Source organism: Populus nigra, chromosome 5, assembly GCF_951802175.1.
Source record: "Populus nigra chromosome 5, ddPopNigr1.1, whole genome shotgun sequence".
Taxonomy (NCBI): Eukaryota; Viridiplantae; Streptophyta; class Magnoliopsida; order Malpighiales; family Salicaceae; genus Populus; species Populus nigra.
The window spans coordinates 9,574,024-9,592,325 of NC_084856.1; the positions used below are offsets into that span (position 1 = coordinate 9,574,024).

Genomic DNA, 18,302 nt, shown 5'->3' on the forward strand with positions numbered 1-18,302 from the left:
ATATCTTAACCTGATTCAACAGTCGAATCAAAAGTTATGCTTAATAGCATACATTAGATAGTAGAAAATTTTACTCCAAAATTCAAATCTAACTTTACTTGGATAATATTAGGGTCGGGTTGACAAATTATAAAATATCAAAAGTTAGATTGATTATTGATCTAAATATTTTTTACAAATCTTTTATAATTTTAATCATTTTAATATTTTATGAGGTGATCTTATCAAAGCATTATGTTAATTGATATGATTGTTTTTTATTTGTATTAATCTTGTCATGTTTAAACTTAAATAATAATAAACCAGATACTCATGAATGTTGCTTATTTATCCGAATTCTAAATCTTGTATACTAAAACATTAACGATATAAATTATTTCCTTATAAGCTCAGAACACATTCTATATTATACTTTTATAATAAAAGCAAGCTTATTAATGAATTTAGAAGAAAAAACAAATAGATTAATTGTGAATACATGCATATAATATATTCTACATTCTATATTCTCAATGTATATTCAATTCAAATTATATTTCTTCGTGATAATCCAACACAAACACATCAGTCCATCACGAACACATACCCTCAAGCTAATTCGAATCACATATTCTTCTTTTTTACCCTGCATTAAGTTCATCTAAAACCAATTATTAAAAGCAATGATATCTCTCTAACTTTATGTGAAATTAAAAACTTAAAGCAAAATTCGTGATAGTTGTTGCAGAAGCTGAGCAACCATTCTGAACCTTACAAGCAGACTGAAATAAAATCGAAGCACAGGACAGACTTTCTGGAGTTAAGCAAGGAGTTTTCGCATGAAAACAAGAAATTGGAATTGAGAAGATTATTGAGCTCGCTTTATTTTATAGGGAGGAGTGAGGGGGTTTTGTAATTTTATTATGCAGCAGAAATGCCGCAGTTCATGTACGAGTATAACAGTATACAAAACTTAAAATCAAACGCACCAACACAGAAGTTGACTCTGAAGCAACCACCTGCGGTTGAGGAAATTAATCAATTTTCCTACGCTAAAATCAATACAGACAGCAATGCCCGTCAGAGTAAACAAATGAAGGCATTTTTATTAAAAAAAATGAATATACAGCAGAATATTATTATTATTCACCCAGCAATAGCGCAAGCACAGATGACTCCATATCCCACTACCAAGCTTTTCCTCCAAAATCACTCACAAACTCTACAAAACAGAGTGAAAGACTACATTACGGCTTGAAACTCTTTCCCATCACATCCACAATAAACTGCAGCCAATAACAGAACAGTATTGGTCAGCATCACAATAACATTCCATAATGATTTTGATTGGAATAAGACGTAACCAGAGGGTATAACCTAAAGCTAAAAGCGAATGAAATTTATAAATGGCATGGTAAGATTCAACGTAGTGAGATCCAATTTAGAAGTCGAGATTCAAGTAATACTGCAGTCCACCTAATTCACTGGAGATGGTTTTTCCAAACATATTCTTACCTGCATAATTTCATCTGAAGCATGAAAAACTGTTGGTGCAAAACAGTCTTAAAAGCATTAGGGGATTCCTGTTAAAAGCACCAAGAACCCTGCCAAAGATACTAAAAGCAAACTCGTACCACTGAGCAAAAAAGAGTCAATCCAAACTGATGCGAAAGTATTTACATGTTCTAATTTTCCTAGACTTTCTTTTCGTTCATTAAATAAGTAAACTTGAGCACCCAAAATTTGTCGAAACACATGTTTTGCTTATTTTAGCATTTTAACTTGTGCAATCAATTAGGCATCTTATACATTAGCTCTCCAATTAGGAAATTATATATGGAAACAAAGTGAAAATACGAGAATTTTGATTTCCAAGTCAAAAACCAGTCACTCAGCAGCCTATTTGCCAAAGAGACAACATCAAGTTTCTGCCTGCCATGTAGAACATAAAATTTGTCCAAGAATGTGTGACAATGAAGCTTTTCCATCTAAAAAAACACTGACCTATGCAGTTTAATTTATTAATGAAATCTAGGAACCACTCATTCAAAGTTTCAGGCTTAGAAATAATTGCTCGATGGCACATAGTATCAACCAAACTAATATTCTAAAGCAGTTAGTTGTTTGCGAGAACAGCATCAAATCCAATTCAACTAACCCTAGTCCCAGACTAGTTGGAATTCGCCAAGTACATAATTGAAAGAAAGCTTGATTTCAAAACAAATTTATCTGCAGAAGAAGATATCAACTTGAAGTAACTCAAGAATGCAAACCATGCACCTTGTGTCCATTGCCACAGTAGTTATCTAAGTGTATAACAATGAATTGCTAGAACAGATATACAGAAAAGAAATGTTGGAAGATTGAAGAGGTTATAGATGATTCATGTATCATAAATCGAAGGGTTAAAGACATGAAGTGCTGTCATTTGTCCACTGTAGTATTAGGAAGCATACCTCGTTTAGTTTATGATGAAGGGTCCTTTCCCTTAACTATAATGACAAGGCATTGTGCATGGTTGGTGCAGTAATTGCTTACACTTCCCAAGAACATCCTGGTCACAAACAACATACTTCAGCAATTTTAGCATTCTGAAGGAGCACATTGACATGCCAGTCATGCCTTTATGAAGCTAAGAACAAAAATAAAAATTGACCATGCTTTTTCACTTGAAAGTCTACCACACTTTAAAAATCATGATTAAATTGAGGGGAAAAAATGGTAAATGAATGCAAAGAAATGCCAAAAAGTGATTGAATAACATTGAAATGAAAAGTTCAGTAATTAGTATCTAAAAAGTAACTCAACAGTCAACAACAAGAAACAAAAAAAACCTTATCCATATATCTATGCATTGAGAAATCAAAATCATTGGAGGGATTCAGTTAAATGGATGCATGAGTGGTTGTGGACTGCATTAAGTACGCAAATCCATTCCAACAAAGGACCTGCATTTGTCATCGTTAGAATTTCTGTCCAAGATAACTTTTAAAGAAAATTGCTACTCCCACTAGAAATAACTGATTGCATCGAATGCAATTGTATCAGTAAAATTGCCCATAAATAACTCTTTAACTCTCAATCACAAAATTACCACCAGGATAGTGCTTACGGCTTACCTATATGCTTAATTAAGGGACTACAGGAACCAATAAAAGCCATCTCCATTTGATTTTCAACATCAATTAATGGAAATATGCTATTCTGGCACTAAATGCTAGTAGTCGAATGAATTAATCTCGAGTGGCACTAACTACCTTTTAATAGGGGCCAAAAGAACGACAGCCCATCACAAGCAAATCAGAATGTAGATGCTCAACAACTTCAAATATCTTCTCCTTCGAATCCCCCATCACCCCTTGTGTTTTCACATTTTCCTGAGCATTAAAGTAACTCTCAATAAAATAGCAAAACGAATTAATAGAGATAGCAGCTCATGAAGCTGATACGACAGAAACAAAAGTTCCTTTCTTTTCATGGCAAATCTCCAAGGCATGTTCTAGAATCGCCTCCGTAATCTTCCTTTGATGCGCTTCAATCGCCGTCTTGAAGGCAGGTACCTCCAGATCACCTTAATTAATTTCAAAGCAACCATTCAGAATCAGAAATCGTGACAATCAAACAGTATCGAAAGGCCGAAAGCAGAAGACACAGGAGTTTAATACTTAACTGAATCCACCGAACGGGATGGCACCGAGATTAAGTCCAGCAGCGATAGAAGGTGGTGATTGGAAAAGGAGGATGATAGAAGGTGATTTTATTTTTATTTTCATTTTCATTTAAAAAAAAACGTGAGAAACCAGAGAGAGAGAGAGAGAGAGCGTGAAGGAGACGGCTCTTCGATGCGCGCGAATAGAATAGTCAGCCGTGTCTTCTTGGACTATCTTTTCCTTAAATTCTGTTCAACAAAATACTTCCAAGTAATTAATTTATTATTTGGTGAATTATAATAACTACCTTAGACATATATTATTTAAGTGCAATATTTATACCAAAAATGCCTTTTAATTGCTTTGTTGTTATCAATTTCAATGTTAGTTAACTAAGACTTTGTTTTTTAAAAAAAATATATTGAATAAATCATAATAAATTTTTAATTGATTCTTTTTAAAAAATAATTCATTACGTAATTTTCTAATAATTTATGTGATATTAGTTTTGAGATCAAATCAAACAATAGTATATAAACAACACTTTGTTGTAGTTGCTAATAGAATTTTTTTTTCTCTTTAATAAAATTAAACACAAAATCATTGAGATTATTTAGTGTTTTAAAAATATTTTCATCAAGTTTTATAATTGATTATTGTTTTTTTTCTTATTACCAAATATTAAAATCACAATATCAAAATAATTACAATATCCGTATAGAAACGAAAGTTAAGTTCAAAATGTGGAAAGACATTTTTTTTAGTATAAACGTGTTTTTGTTGGGGGTTTTTTAAAACTTGCAAAGAATTTATGTCAATCCTCCAAATTTATAGATGATATTATAGTTTGGATTAAGGTTGTTCAAAATAATCTATGAAGTGAAAGAATTGAAAAATAAAAAATAATTAGTTAAATAAATCAAAATTTTAAAAAAAATTAAAAACAACAAAAATTATTCAACCCAATTTGATTTTAATTTTAAAAAACTAAAATAGAATCAATCGATTAAATTATAATTCAATCAATTATAAAAAAAATCAAAATTAAACTAATTGTAAAATAAAAATATCCCTATTTATTTTTGTATTTTAAAAATATTTTTGAAAAAAATTTATTTTTTTATTTTTTTTTCAAATTAATATTTTTAGATCATTTTAACACATTAATATTAAAAATAATTTTTTAAAAATAAAAAAATATTATAAAAATATATTTTTAATTAAAAAACATTTTAAAAAATATAATCACTGCTGTCAATCACACCCCGCCCCCTCATTCTCCCCGATGTGATCGGAGTCCAAACGACTTCCTGTTATAAAACCTCAAGAAAGGAAGATGTTGTTTCAAGTAGGAGGACATGGAACGCGGCCCGCATTTTTCAAGATGGATGCTTCTCAACAACTCACTGCCACTCTCCGTGCTGCCCTCAACTACTCCATCAGTATAAGTTTGCTTCTGCATATACGAATATACATACCTATATATCCACATCTCTTCGTTTTGTGTATAATTGTTTGCCCACTTCATTTTTCAAGTTTTTATGGGATGGGAAGCTAATATTTTTGTGAACCACTTGAGGTTTTCATTTGGGTTTCTTTTAATTCTCTCATTTTTATTTGCTTTTGGCAAATCCATGTGCTAATCAAGTCTTTTTTTTGTTTTTTTTTAAGTGTTTTTAAAAAAGGTTTTTTCTTTTTCCTTTTACGTGCTTGGTAAGATGGAGGCTCTCTTAAGTAAATTTTTTTAGTTGTTTTAGACCTGGTTTTTTAGTGTTAGGTAGAAATATTTTTTCATTGCTTAATCTGGAGTTAATTACCATTCATTGGATTGGGAGATTCGGATGGAACAATTCAGGTAGACAGGAGAAGTGTTGGGAAGTTTAAAGGCTCTGATGGTATTGAATTTTCGGGTTTCCAAAACACAAAATTCGACCCCGAACGAGCTGGACCGGGTCCGTTTGAACTGATTTTTGGCTCGGTAATGAACACATTTTGTAAAAATTAAAGAACTTGGTTTAGTTGGATTTTTCAGCTCATGCCAATCCAATCCGGGTTTTGAACACCTCTAGTTTGGTGTTGCTACCGGAGGTTATGTTATTATTCCAAATTATTTTTAAGGTTTTTTTTTTTTGAAATTAAGGGGTTGGTTTACCGTAATATCTCGTGGGGGATCTGGAATTTTTCTCCAGGAAGAAAGAACCAAAACCGAAAGCTCTGATGCTTTTGTTTATTGATAGGCTGCCTCCATATATCTCAACGACGGAGGCCATTGCTGTAATTTTTTATTTTTTATTTTCTTTCCCCCAGCAACTAACGCCATAGGCATGGTCTATAAATAGCCCTGCAAATGTAGCATACACGTAATGGAGAAGATACGAGCATTGTGAAGGGGAAAATGGCTCGATTTGAAGTTGGGATTGCAAAAGAATGGAAGGGAATGGCGCATCATTCCTTAATGGATGGATCATCTAACATAGCAATATTTCGCGGCAGCAACTTGTTAGATGGATGCAGGACCTTATAAATCCAAAAAAACGAGTTGGCTAACCCGAGGAACAGAGAGAAGATGTCTCTCTAGAGGCTCAACTAAGATCTTACCTACTTGGTGACCTTTATCCTGCTTTTCATGTCTAGAGACAGCTTGCAGGTGTGATGCATTTGTTTCAAATCCCAACCCATGTTGTGCATTATAAAGGAGGAACAAAATGCTCTTTTGCTATCACGATACTGCTAGTGGCTTGTGTCAAAACGAAGGAAACACAGCTACCATGATTGTGGTGAAGAAATCCCCCCGCGATCGCCACCCAAGCATCGTTATTTGCCCGTCTAAAAGTTGGAGGCAAATGGCAAGTAAGGAGTCGAGATATTGGAAGTTATGCATCCAACTTCGACTATTCATTTATTTGTCTAATGAATCCACCCTCGTCACCAAATTATTCTTCTTCTTTTCTCTTCCTTGCTTGTTTTTCAAGCCAACTTTACAAAATTTAAATAAACCCCTAAAATTTGTTATCTTCAAGATTTCATCTTTATTATCTTTATTATAATTTTTTATTAAAAAATATTTCTGAAATTACGAATTTTTTTTATCAATTGCATCTTTATTGTCTTTATTAAAATTTTGTTTATTTAAAATAATTTATGAAGTTAATGATTTTTTTTCAATTTCATCCTCCATAGATATTTTTATCTTTGAGATTTGATTTTTATTCTTTTAATTACTATTTATTTTATATAAAATAATTCTTGCACTTGTTTCTTTTTTAATTTCATACTTCTTGAGTTTTTTTTCTATCAAATCTAATCATTTCTTATTGTTATTGTATTTTTTTTTTGTCTTGAAAAGTTTTTATAGATTGCTTTTTTATTATTATTATTTTCTTCATCAACATTTAATTGGTCAGGTGTTTTATTTTTTAGTTGAATCCAGTTATAGAATTTAACAGGTTATGAGTTTAAAAGATTAATTCTAATTTACAAAGTTGATGTGGGTTTTCTTAATTTTTTTTTCCATCCTTCAACATTTTGTTATTTTTTTCTACACTTTCTATGTGAATTTTTAGTCATTTTGAGAATAGCACGAGTTGCCTTGTTTATTTTGTCTTTGTTAAATTTAGGTATTTAGGTTTTCTAAACCAATTTTGTTTTTAAATTAAATTAATCGATTTTATCCTTTAACATTTAATTTAACGGATTGTAGGTTTGAGAGTTTAACTCGACTTTACAAGGTTCACTCAGACTTGTTTTGCCCCCCCTCTTATGTTTTTTTTTTAATATAATTTGATCCTACAATATTTTTTTATTATTTATTTTCTATGAGATTTATCTTTATTTTTAAAAATAACAAGGGTTGTCTCAGGTTTTTTTAGATCTTTGTTAAATTTAGCTCTTTTAAAAGGAATTTGATTTTTTTAATTAAATTAATTTTTTTATTTTATCCACTAAGATTTAATTTCGTTAGTGTTGAGATTCTTAGTTTAACCTAGGTCTACAATTTAATGGATTACAGGTTTGAGAAATTAACTTAAATTTACAAAGTTTATCTGAGTTTGCTTGGTTTTTTTTTTAATTTTTTTTAGTTTCATCCATTGATATTTAATTATTTTTATTTATTCACTTTCTATGAGTTTTTTCTATGGTTTTGAAAGTAACAAGGGTTAACTTGGAATTATTTTTTTGATCTTTGTTGCATATAAATTTTATAAAATAAATTTTATTTTTTCAATCAAATTAAATTAATTGCATAAGAGTAAGCATCATATGCCTTATTTGTGATTTTTATTTTATTTTTGTTTGTTCTAATTTTTTTTACTCCTTTTAATATGTTAATATAATGTAATTTTGTTTTTTGATATAAAATTAACCTGGCTCGTAGCATAAGATAACTTATTGCTATTATCAGTCGTTCTTATAAATGAAACGAAAACCCGTAAATGAAAAAAAGAAAAAAGAACAAGAAGTAATTATCCAATCAATTTGAGTCACGGCTTGGGGCCATCAACAGCCAAAAATTGTGACCTGTGACGAGGACTTCCACAACTCCTTGCCCTGGAAGGCATTTAATTCCACACACCCATCGTCATCGTCATCGTCATCGTCATCCTCGATGTAATCAAATCAACAAGTCGCCACCGTCGGATCCCAGATCCAGCCTCAGCCCATTTCCCATCACATGGCCGGCTCAATCAGGCATGATCAAGCATCTCTTGACAGGGACAGCCATCAACCATACACGTAACCTTAAAAAAGAAAGAAAAAGCCATTAATCCCAACAGCAACTAATATTATAAAAAAAATAATAATCAAACAAGAAAAATAAAAATTAAGAACAAAAATTAAGAAAGTTCAAACGCCGGCTGGTTTCCCAGCGTAGATGAGTTTTGGGTGGGTTTGGTGTTGTGTTCTAAAAGTAATTTTAAAAAGTTTAATTTTTTTTTAAATTAATATAATTTTTTTTTATATTTTTAGATTATTTTTATATGTTAGTATTAAAAATAATTTTTAAAAATTAAAAAGATATATTATTTTAAAATATTTTAAAATGAAAATCAACCGTTAACCCATTCTAAAAATACTTTAAATAATTGGAAAACTAAGACACAGTGGGGGCCACGGAGGTCCGAATATTTGATGGGCAAAGAATTCACGCATCTCAATGTTCCTGGAAACAAAATTCCTTTCCCTCACCCATTACATTTCTTTATTTTTTATTTCAAAAAACAATATTAAAATAACACATAAATCCAATTTAGCCTCCCCTTTTCGATTTTCTCCTTCTTAATTCCCTCTCTTTGAAAATAAACAAAAACAAAAACAAAAACAAAAACAAGAATCCCTGAAATCTCGATCTGATTGTCCGAAAATCCTCTAGCTAAAAGACCACTATTTTTTTTTCTTTTTAATTTTCTCTCACTAGCTCGAAATCAAAACCCAGTTAAAGTTAATTTTTCCTCAACCACTGTCGGCTTTTTAATCAGCGGCTCCGATCTTGCAATCAACCGATGCAAAATCGTCCACGAAGACATCACTACCATCTATGTACGAGATAAGGAGGTTGAAATTGTGACATTTGGTGGATGCTGCTCATTTTTATAAATGCATGTCGAGGGGGATCTAGGGTTTTCGAGCCTGGTGGTCCTTGTTTTCTGTGTAGTGATTATTCCGCTGGGCTGTTTTATAATTAGGTGTAAATGGCGAGGTGCGGTTGCGAGAAAGGAGGAGATCAAGAGGCTGTTGGTTTTGGCAGCGGAGGAAGCCGCTAGGGCTGAGTTTGAGGCCGCGGCTTCATACGGCACCGTTCCGGTGTTGACAAATAACTATCAATGTGCTGTTTGTTTTTGCCCGACAACGACACGGTGTGCCCGCTGTAAAGCTGTTAGATATTGGTATGCTAATTTCGTGTTAATGCTTGATTTTTATCGGGTTTTAGTCCTTAATTGCGTTGAATTCAGGTTTGGTTCTGGGGAGATTTGAAGTTTTTGTTTTTGCTTTTTCTTGTAATTAAGTGAATGAGAGATAATTGCTGATTATAATTTGTAATGTTTTTGAAGGGAAGCTGTTTTTAACAGTGAACTTTGAGAAGAATCTGATTCTTTACTTCGCGTTGTTCTAGTTAAACGGGGAAAGGGAAAAAACTGTGGAATTAGGTGCTAATTGATGAAGGGAATTCCCAAATAGAGGTTTAATCTGCGTGGAAATCCTTAGGGATTTCTGACTTACTAAACTAATTATGAATGTTTATTAATTAGATACTGAATGTGCGATTTAAGAATCTATGCAGACTAGTTTCTTGTTTTGCGTGGGTTGTATTAGTGTTGTTAGGTATATGGGAAACTAAGGAAAAGACTTGTATTGCTAACTGAAAACATTTTAGTTTGTTAAAAAGAGAGTGTGGTGAGAGTCAATACTTGAAGGAATATGTAGAGATTTTGTCTCATATTAATCATTATCTGTACAACTGGTTTCATACACTTACAAATCACTACTTGTTTTAACTACAATCCACTTTTTTTATCGTTATATGAAATTAAATTCCCAAATATTGCAAGTTGGTAGCTTACCTGGATTGGTATGAAATGCTTGTTTGTTATAGGTAAATAGTGTTTAATTCCAGTATTATTCTGTTATATAATTGTACAAAGTTTGTTTGCATAATCAGGGGTATTCTAGAATTTAATGTCATTTACTGCACTGACTTTTGATGAAACATGTTTTATAAGGACCTAATAGAGATCAGCTAACATGTGATGTGCTCTTCTCTACAACCTATAAGACTATTTTTTCACCTTTGTCCTCCCTACTTGGTAGGCTTCTGTTATTTGTATTTGTATATTGACGTCATAATTTGGTCTGTTTCAGTTCTGGCAAGTGTCAAATTATCCACTGGCGACAAGGTCACAAGGAAGAATGCCATCCTCCTACCACTACATATCACATTAACGATGACGGAGGTAATCCTGGCCAGAGGGCTGCAAAGGGAGACCGACATGATATTTATGATGGCAGATATGAGAATAGACCAGTTGATACATTCTCTGTGGAGCCTGTAGTGTCTGATTCCAATTACTCTCCTGGAGTTTCATTTGTAAAGGATGATGATATTAAAGTTGATTCTGTTTTAGATACAGAAGGAACAGATTCCGTTTTTGAATCATCAGGCACCTCATTTTCTGGATTTTCTACTCCTACTGGCTCTTCGTTTTCTGAATTCTCTGCTCATTCAGGTGGTGAATCATCTGATAATGTCTCTGTAAGTGAGAGCATCGGTTCAAATGAAACTGAGGGATCAGATGGACAAATGCCAGCTGATACTGCTCCTGACACACTGGAGTCCAGTTTGAACAAGGTAGATGTGACCAAGCCATTGTCTCCAAAGTTTGCTACTTTGGTTGATTCTGTAGATAGTTTTAATAAATTGAGTAAATCAAATCAGAGTAAACCTCACGGAAATGATGGGGAGAGCCAGTGCTCATCTAGCTCTTCAGGTCATAGCATCAGTGCCAGGAATGGTGATTCAATCACAAAGCCAGCTAAAGTTTCTTCTGGCTTCTGGGGTAGAACCCTGGATTCTGCCGTGTCCAGCAGTGATACCATGGACAGATCTGCTATGTCGAATTTAACTGGCCCTGTTAACAGCAAGCCATCAAATGATGAATCATTCCTACATTTCAAGTTCCATCTATCTGGAAGTGATGCTCCTACCCAGCATGCAAAAAGCACAAGGGTGAATGACATCATACCAGATGATGCACTCCCTTCCGCTTCTGATAGAGCTCTTTCATCAGAAAAGAATGGTGTTGATGCTCAAAAAGTCAAGAACTCCACATCCATAAGCTGTGAAAGGTCCAGTCATATTGATGTTAACTCTCGTGGTGATTTGAATGTTTCCAGTGAGCGTAAATCTGTATCATCATCGTCTTCTTATGGTCATGTTTCTTCCAGTTCTGGAGGAGTTAAATTAGATACAGGTGCTTCAAAAGTATGCAGATCTCAATCCTCGATATCTAAAAGATCAGATATTGTTGTTAATGACCCTGTTGGTGCTTTACATCTATCCAAGTCCAGATCATCATCTAATGCTTTGCAGACCCATTTGACTTCTACCATTGGTGGGCACTCAGTTTCAAGTGTGCAATATGGAAATGTTGAACTGGGTACTGCAAGTTCCTCGCAAATGGCAAGCTATTCTCCTAGTTCTATTAATGGATTGAAGTCATCAGTGTGGAAAGTTGTTGACCAATTCAGAGGACCTAAATGTGGAAGATATAGTAAAAAGGTTTGGCTTATATATTGATTCTTGTTTGCATCTCCAACAATTTTTTTTTCTTTGGATGCGATGAATTTACCATAAGTTTATTTTTACTTTTCAGGGCCTTTTCCCATATGATTTATTTGTAAAGTTATACAATTCGAGTAAGGTGGAAATGCGACCATGTGGTCTTATCAACTGTGGAAACAGGTATGCAATATGTTTCTTTTCAAGTGAAAGCAGATTGAAGTAGCTGCAGCTGTGATTAAAAGGGCTTCACTATCCATTATTTAGAAATATGAATGCTACATGCAGTTGCCTTAATGTTAATTATGCCTGTGACTATCTGATTGCATCTACTTTTATATGTTAGCATTGCATAAACTACCCCAAGATGTTGATAACATATCCTCTGTTCCATTTCTGCAGCTGCTATGCTAATGCTGTTCTACAATGCTTGGCATTTACTCCTCCTTTGACTTCGTTTTTTGTGCAAGGACTCCATTCCAAAGCATGTATGTTTCTCATCATGGTCACCTTATTAGATTTAACATGTTGAGTTTTTGAATAGCATGTTTTGGTAACATTTCAAATAAGGTCATCATTTTGTTTCCATATCAGGTTTAAATAGAGAATGTTGCTTCTCTTGTGAGTTTGAAAGTATAATTTTGAAGGCAAAGGAAGGGAAATCTCCACTTTCTCCCCTTGGCATTCTATCCCAACTACAGAATATCGGGAGTCAGCTTGGTAATGGGAGAGAAGAAGATGCACATGAATTCCTAAGGTGAGCTGGTTTCCTTGCATCACAACCAATGAAATAGGAATTTCTTTTGTTTTTATGATTTCGTCTTTTGGAGAATTTCATGGTAGATAATAAAGGAACAATAAACAGGTATGCAATTGATGCAATGCAATCTGTTTGCCTTAAGGAAGCTGGGGTAAATGCAATGGACTCCTTTGCAGAAGAAACCACTCTCATAGGCCTTACATTTGGAGGCTACCTTCACTCAAAGGTAATACATTTTTTGGAGATTAATGACATTCAGAGATTTAATGCAAAGCAATTGTCCTTTTATTTTATTTTATTATTTTTCTTACCCCTAACACATTTGCATCTGAATGCTTACTTTTGGGAAAAGTTCAATAATTTAGTTCATGCAAACAAAATTTGCTGTTGTTTGTAGATAAAATGCATGAAGTGCCATTACAAGTCAGAGCGGCAAGAAAGAATGATGGATCTTACTGTTGAAATAGAGGGGGATATAGGGAAGCTTGAAGATGCACTAAGACGATTCACGAGTGCTGAGATTCTGGATGGAGACAACAAGTACCAATGTGGCAGGTTTGTCAGTTTACATTTTCTGATAAAACTCCTGAGCATATTGTTTGTATGGGTTTATTCTTCAACCTGTTTTTTTTTTCTTTTTTTCTTGTGTGTGTGTGTGCATGGGGTGGGGGATTGGGGCCCAGCAGGAGAGAACCATTTCGACTTTTTTGTCAAAGCATGTTTTTAAATTGTCTTCAGCGGTGTGCTGGCTATTTGTTCTTACTAAAATTCTATACTGCAGTGGGACTTTGCAGACTTAACCAAGTTATTTCAACCATAAATAGTTAAATCTTGATTTTATATCTGAGTTTCTTGGCATTTGGATCAAACTGTTTGTTACTGAAAACAAACTGAGATGTGATGCTTTGTGATATGCTGCTTGTACAGAATTTTGATGATTGCTCTGCCAGTCTTTACTTCCAAGGAAATATCATTTTTTTCGAATCTGAATTTGTATTAATTCTAGTGTATATTGAATTTTCTTTTTATTGGAGTTGTTGATTTTGAGCTTTCAGAGTTTGTTTACACCATCATCATTCTGTTCAGATGCAAATCTTATGAGAAGGCTAAGAAAAAAATGACAATATTGGAGGCTCCCAATGTCCTTACAATTGCATTGAAGCGCTTTCAGGTAGATTTTGAAATCAAAGATGGTATTTTATTCCCATGTTACAGGAAAATTCTTATTTTTTTTCATTACTGTGCTTGATTTTCAGTCTGGTAAATTTGGAAAGCTCAATAAATCTATCCGGTTCCCAGAGATCCTGGACTTAGCACCATATATGAGTGGAACTAGTGATAAATCACCCATATACAGGCTTTATGGGGTGATTGTTCACTTGGATGTCATGAATGCTGCATTTTCTGGTCACTATGTGTGCTACGTCAAAAACATCCAGAACAGGTGGTTCAAAATTGATGACAGCACAGTATGTTCTCTATCTTAATATGCAATGCAAGTTTATTTGGTTATTTGATATGTAAATTGCTTATGCTTGATTAATTGGGTATTTTGACATGCTTTAACCTGGCATCTCCAGCTCCCTTGGCTAAACTAAAAAATAACTTTATTGTTAATAATCTCCATTGGTGCATTACAAGAAAAGTTAGGGGTTTGTGGCTTTGTGCTTTAGTCAAGGAACCTTCGACATTTCTGTTTCGTTTAGGATTGTTGTCTGATTAAATCTTTTATTTAGATGACCAAGCCAGTGTATCTTGCATATTTTTTGTCTCTATAAAGAAGTCCAAACCTTGATTATTGGTGATAAACCTGTGTTTTACCCATGTCCGTGAGGTAGCAAACCATATAGAGAATCAAAGTTTGTTTATTGTAGCAGTATCTTCTAAGGCTCTTGTTGGTTTTCTTTCTGGAAGTATTTTCATTGTAAGACCTATTGGTAGCTGGGTCCCAAGTTCTTCTTAGTCTCAAATTGTACTGATTTGGTGTTAACACCTTCTCTGCTATGCATTAAATAATTTGGATAAAATATCTACATGTTTGTATTTGTGCATTTGCTATTTTAAGCTTGTGATCATGGTATTGGCAATGATTGGCTAGGTTACAGCTGTGGAACTTGAAAGGGTTTTATCAAAAGGCGCCTACATGCTTCTTTATGCAAGGTGATGGATCTCAGGAGATTAGTTCCATGAAGATTGAAATTTCTTGAGTGTTTTTTTTTATTGTGACGTTTGACTCAATTTAATATTTGCAGGTGCTCACCAAGGGCCCCAAGATCGATAAGGAGCAGAATAATATCTTCTGATCCTAAAAATAAATGCAACACCTCCAAAATCAATGCAACAAACACTGCATTGGATTCAAGATCCACATCCATGCAATCAAGCGCTTTCCAATTGCATCCCGATTCAATTCCTCCAGATAATTTGGCCAGTGTTGAATCTTTCTATATGAAGTTCCACCGGCTTCAGAGGATTTTAGAAGAGGACTCATCAAGTGACAATTTCTCTTTTACTAGTGGCAACTCAGATGAAGGTTCGTGCAGTACTGACAGCACCCATGATTCTACAAGTACTGATGACCTTTCTGATTACATTTTTGGAGGTTGGAACTCTTGGCAGAATACATCTGATTCGGATACTTCTTCATCTTCCCCCCCATTGTACTCAAGGCAATCACCTCATGGTGAGATGAACCAGCATGGTTCATATGCAGATTCAGGGGTTGGGGGTTCTGATCTTTGGGACAGGGTACCCAGTGAGAGCAGCAAGCTGGTGTATTTGGAAGGTAAGGGAGGAACTTTTTTGCATTCTGACACGGCTAAACAAGGTAGAAAGTTAGCTAGTAGTAGTAGTAGTTATGACTCAACAAAATTAGGATCAGTTAACCCTTTAAATGGTGTAAAATCCGGGGTATCCTTTAGAAGAACAGCGAGCGAAAGAACAGATTGAGCATTTATAAGCAGGCATTAATTTAGAGGGGTAAATAAGAGTTGGGAGAGGGGCTGTATGTAATGTTGTACTCCTGTAGTTGGATTTGTTTAAAATAGATCGGCCATCACCATTTTGTCAAATTCCTTTCCGGGAAGTCCTCAGAGTGTATAGTGCAAGGGACCTTTTCCAAACCCCAGACAGTCCTTCACTTGAAAACAAGATATATATAAAAATGATCACATTTTGAAGGCTTCTTTGTCGAGATGCATGCGGATGAATATCTTTCCATGCTCAGAATGATTCATACAAGCTAGCTGAGAAAAAATCTGTGCTCGAGCCCACTCTATAATACGGAGCCAGTGGATTGCTCGTGAGCCCCTCCCAAGTACCATCTGTAGTAAGTAATCAACGAAGAGCTACTATGACCCCAGCTCTCCTATAAAAAAAAGAGCAAAACAAGTTGCTAGATTAAAGCTTATCTGTCAGAAATCCTTCTTGCAGTAGGAATTTTTATTTTTTTATTAGATATTTTTATGGGAATATATTAAGCTTCTAATATTGAAATCAGGGAATTAAAAAACCTAAATTCATCTATGCATATAGGTTTATAATTTTTATGAAGGGTTCAAAATGAGATAAATTCGTTTTGAAGAACAAAATATGACCGCAATCTGGTTGGTTAAAAAGGGTTTCTGAGCTAACAAAGTCGAGCATCAAAATCTGACTTAGAGTCTGTCATAAGAACAGTGAGCCCTAGGATCCAATAAAGGTTTAGGTCAATTCTTCAACATGTCATGAGTGACATAATATAGCTAGGATGATCAGATATCATACGAAATTAAGTCAGAATTAGAGCGAGGGATTTATATGAAGACTCCTTATCAACCTAAGAAACCTGATGTTTTTGGCAGCAAAGAGGGAGGATAAAGAGAGTAAAAAACAGCTCAAACAGGGTTCGGAAAACATTTCTTTTTCCTCTGCTTTGTCAATTTTCCAGCAAACATGAGTTACACTCCTGCACTTGGTTAAAAAAAGACATGCACTGTTTTCAGCACGTGAGGCCCAAAATAAATAACAACAAAGAGGATCGAGGATTTTTCTATAGTCTTTACGAATGCTTTAGGAACATTTCTATCTAAAATACATTCCTAAAAATGTATGCATAATCCATATTATTTTTACACTTATTTCTTATTACTACACTACTTTTCTTTACAAGCAACACAATTGAATTCCTCTCTCTTATAGAAATGTTAACAAAATATACATGAAAAACTTCATAGGAGAAACATTAACAAAAGCCACATATAGGCATAACGTAATCCAAGCCAAAATGTAATATTTATACAATTAGTTTTATTTTTATTGGCCAAAGTCTTTCAAATATGCTTGTTTAAAAAACTTAGAGGAGAATATTGGTACACAAAAAAATAAGCCTTTTCTAATATATAGTCCAAACAAATATAATATCTCTATTCATTTGGTAGCTCGAATGACTAGAAATTTTAGTTGAAAAATCCACCTTTGACTCGATGTTTACTTGGTCTATTCAATCCTATTTGACTTGTGTTTTTATGCATTTTTAGGTTCCCATGAGTCACTATACAAACTTTTCACACCCATAATTCTTTCACGCACACAAGAGTTTTTCTATGTAGAGTAAGTACCATTTTTTTATACCAATGACACTATCTATAACAAAAAGTTTCACCAAAGATATGCATGTCTCACCAAAGATATGCATGACATAACACATCCATCATAGCTAGCTAATGTTTTTATCCTCTATAAAAGGTATGGATATCACTGACATATAACTATTTTTTCTTTTAATTGGTAACTAGCTTCACAACCATGACATAACACATCCATCATAGCTAGCTAATGTTTTTATCCTCTATAAAAGGTATGGATATCACTGACATATAACTATTTTTTCTTTTAATTGGTAACTAGCTTCACAACCATGACATAACACATCCATCATAGCTAGCTAATGTTTTTATCCTCTATAAAAGGTATGGATATCACTGACATATAACTATTTTTTCTTTTAATTGGTAACTAGCTTCACAACCAATATTTTAACAGATGATATATCTCTTTTGCCATGAAAAAATTAAAAAAACTAGGTGTATGAATATATTTTTCACTAGGCAAACCATCCAATGCACTGCAGGCCCATGTAACAATTTCTAGCAAGACAAGTCCTAGCTACAACAAAAAAGCCAATAAAAAGCCATGAAACTCGGGTGAAACCATTAAAAGCCATGGCAAACTAGGCTAGTGCATATATTTTATAGGCTAGGTTTACACTCCTGAGCCTTCACTTTATTTTTTATTATCATGTATAATTTTTCCTTCTACAAACACATAAGTGACTTAAGTATTGAAGAGTTCCATGCTTCTAATGAGATTTATTTATTTTTCTTACAAACCGAATAGCCATCAATCAAGCCTAGCAACCCAGTCATGAAAAACCAAACTTTTATGTGAAGTTTTTTCATGATTTCATCAGTAGTAATATACGGTGTTGATAAAATTAAGTGGCTTGCTTATTTAAATTTACTTTGAAAGTCTTAATTTGTTAATCAAACTTCATTTAGCTAGCAACTAGTTTGTATGCCTACACTATATTAAGGGAGGATCAATATTTTTTTAAAACATAAAAACTTTTAGATCTCAAGAAATTCTTCAACATTGACAT

At 33.6% G+C, this 18,302-nt stretch overlaps 1 protein-coding gene and 1 long non-coding RNA gene across 3 annotated transcripts; one reads left to right on the forward strand and one right to left on the reverse strand.

Moving 5' to 3' along the window:
- Positions 1 to 838: 838 nt before the first annotated feature.
- Positions 839 to 3,857, reverse strand: LOC133693688 (uncharacterized). Of its 2 annotated transcripts, XR_009842156.1 has the most exons (5): positions 3,650 to 3,857; positions 3,237 to 3,550; positions 1,495 to 2,533; positions 1,130 to 1,265; positions 839 to 998 (listed from the first exon to the last, which is right to left on the reverse strand). It is a non-coding gene; the product is annotated as an uncharacterized LOC133693688 (long non-coding RNA). The 2 variants fall into 2 exon arrangements; XR_009842155.1 differs by having other exon boundaries at positions 861 to 1,265.
- A 4,950-nt stretch (positions 3,858 to 8,807) lies between these two features.
- LOC133694483 (ubiquitin carboxyl-terminal hydrolase 17-like) lies at positions 8,808 to 15,843 on the forward strand. The gene is made up of 11 exons (XM_062116010.1): positions 8,808 to 9,514; positions 10,488 to 11,904; positions 11,999 to 12,087; positions 12,307 to 12,392; positions 12,499 to 12,661; positions 12,770 to 12,890; positions 13,062 to 13,219; positions 13,751 to 13,835; positions 13,921 to 14,133; positions 14,763 to 14,824; positions 14,917 to 15,843. Exons 1-11 carry the CDS (start codon positions 9,225 to 9,227, stop codon positions 15,611 to 15,613), a joined length of 3,381 nt encoding a protein of 1,126 aa, XP_061971994.1. The 5' UTR covers positions 8,808 to 9,224; the 3' UTR covers positions 15,614 to 15,843.
- Positions 15,844 to 18,302: the final 2,459 nt, after the last annotated feature.

Coding starts and splice junctions, on each gene's coding strand:
- LOC133694483 (XM_062116010.1), top strand. CDS start 9,225: ATGCATGTCGAGGGGGATCTAGGGTTTTCGAGCCTGGTGGTCCTTGTT. Junction 12,393..12,498: donor AGGACTCCATTCCAAAGCAT/GTATGTTTCTCA, acceptor TTTCCATATCAG/GTTTAAATAGAGAATGTTGC. Junction 13,220..13,750: donor AACAAGTACCAATGTGGCAG/GTTTGTCAGTTT, acceptor CATTCTGTTCAG/ATGCAAATCTTATGAGAAGG.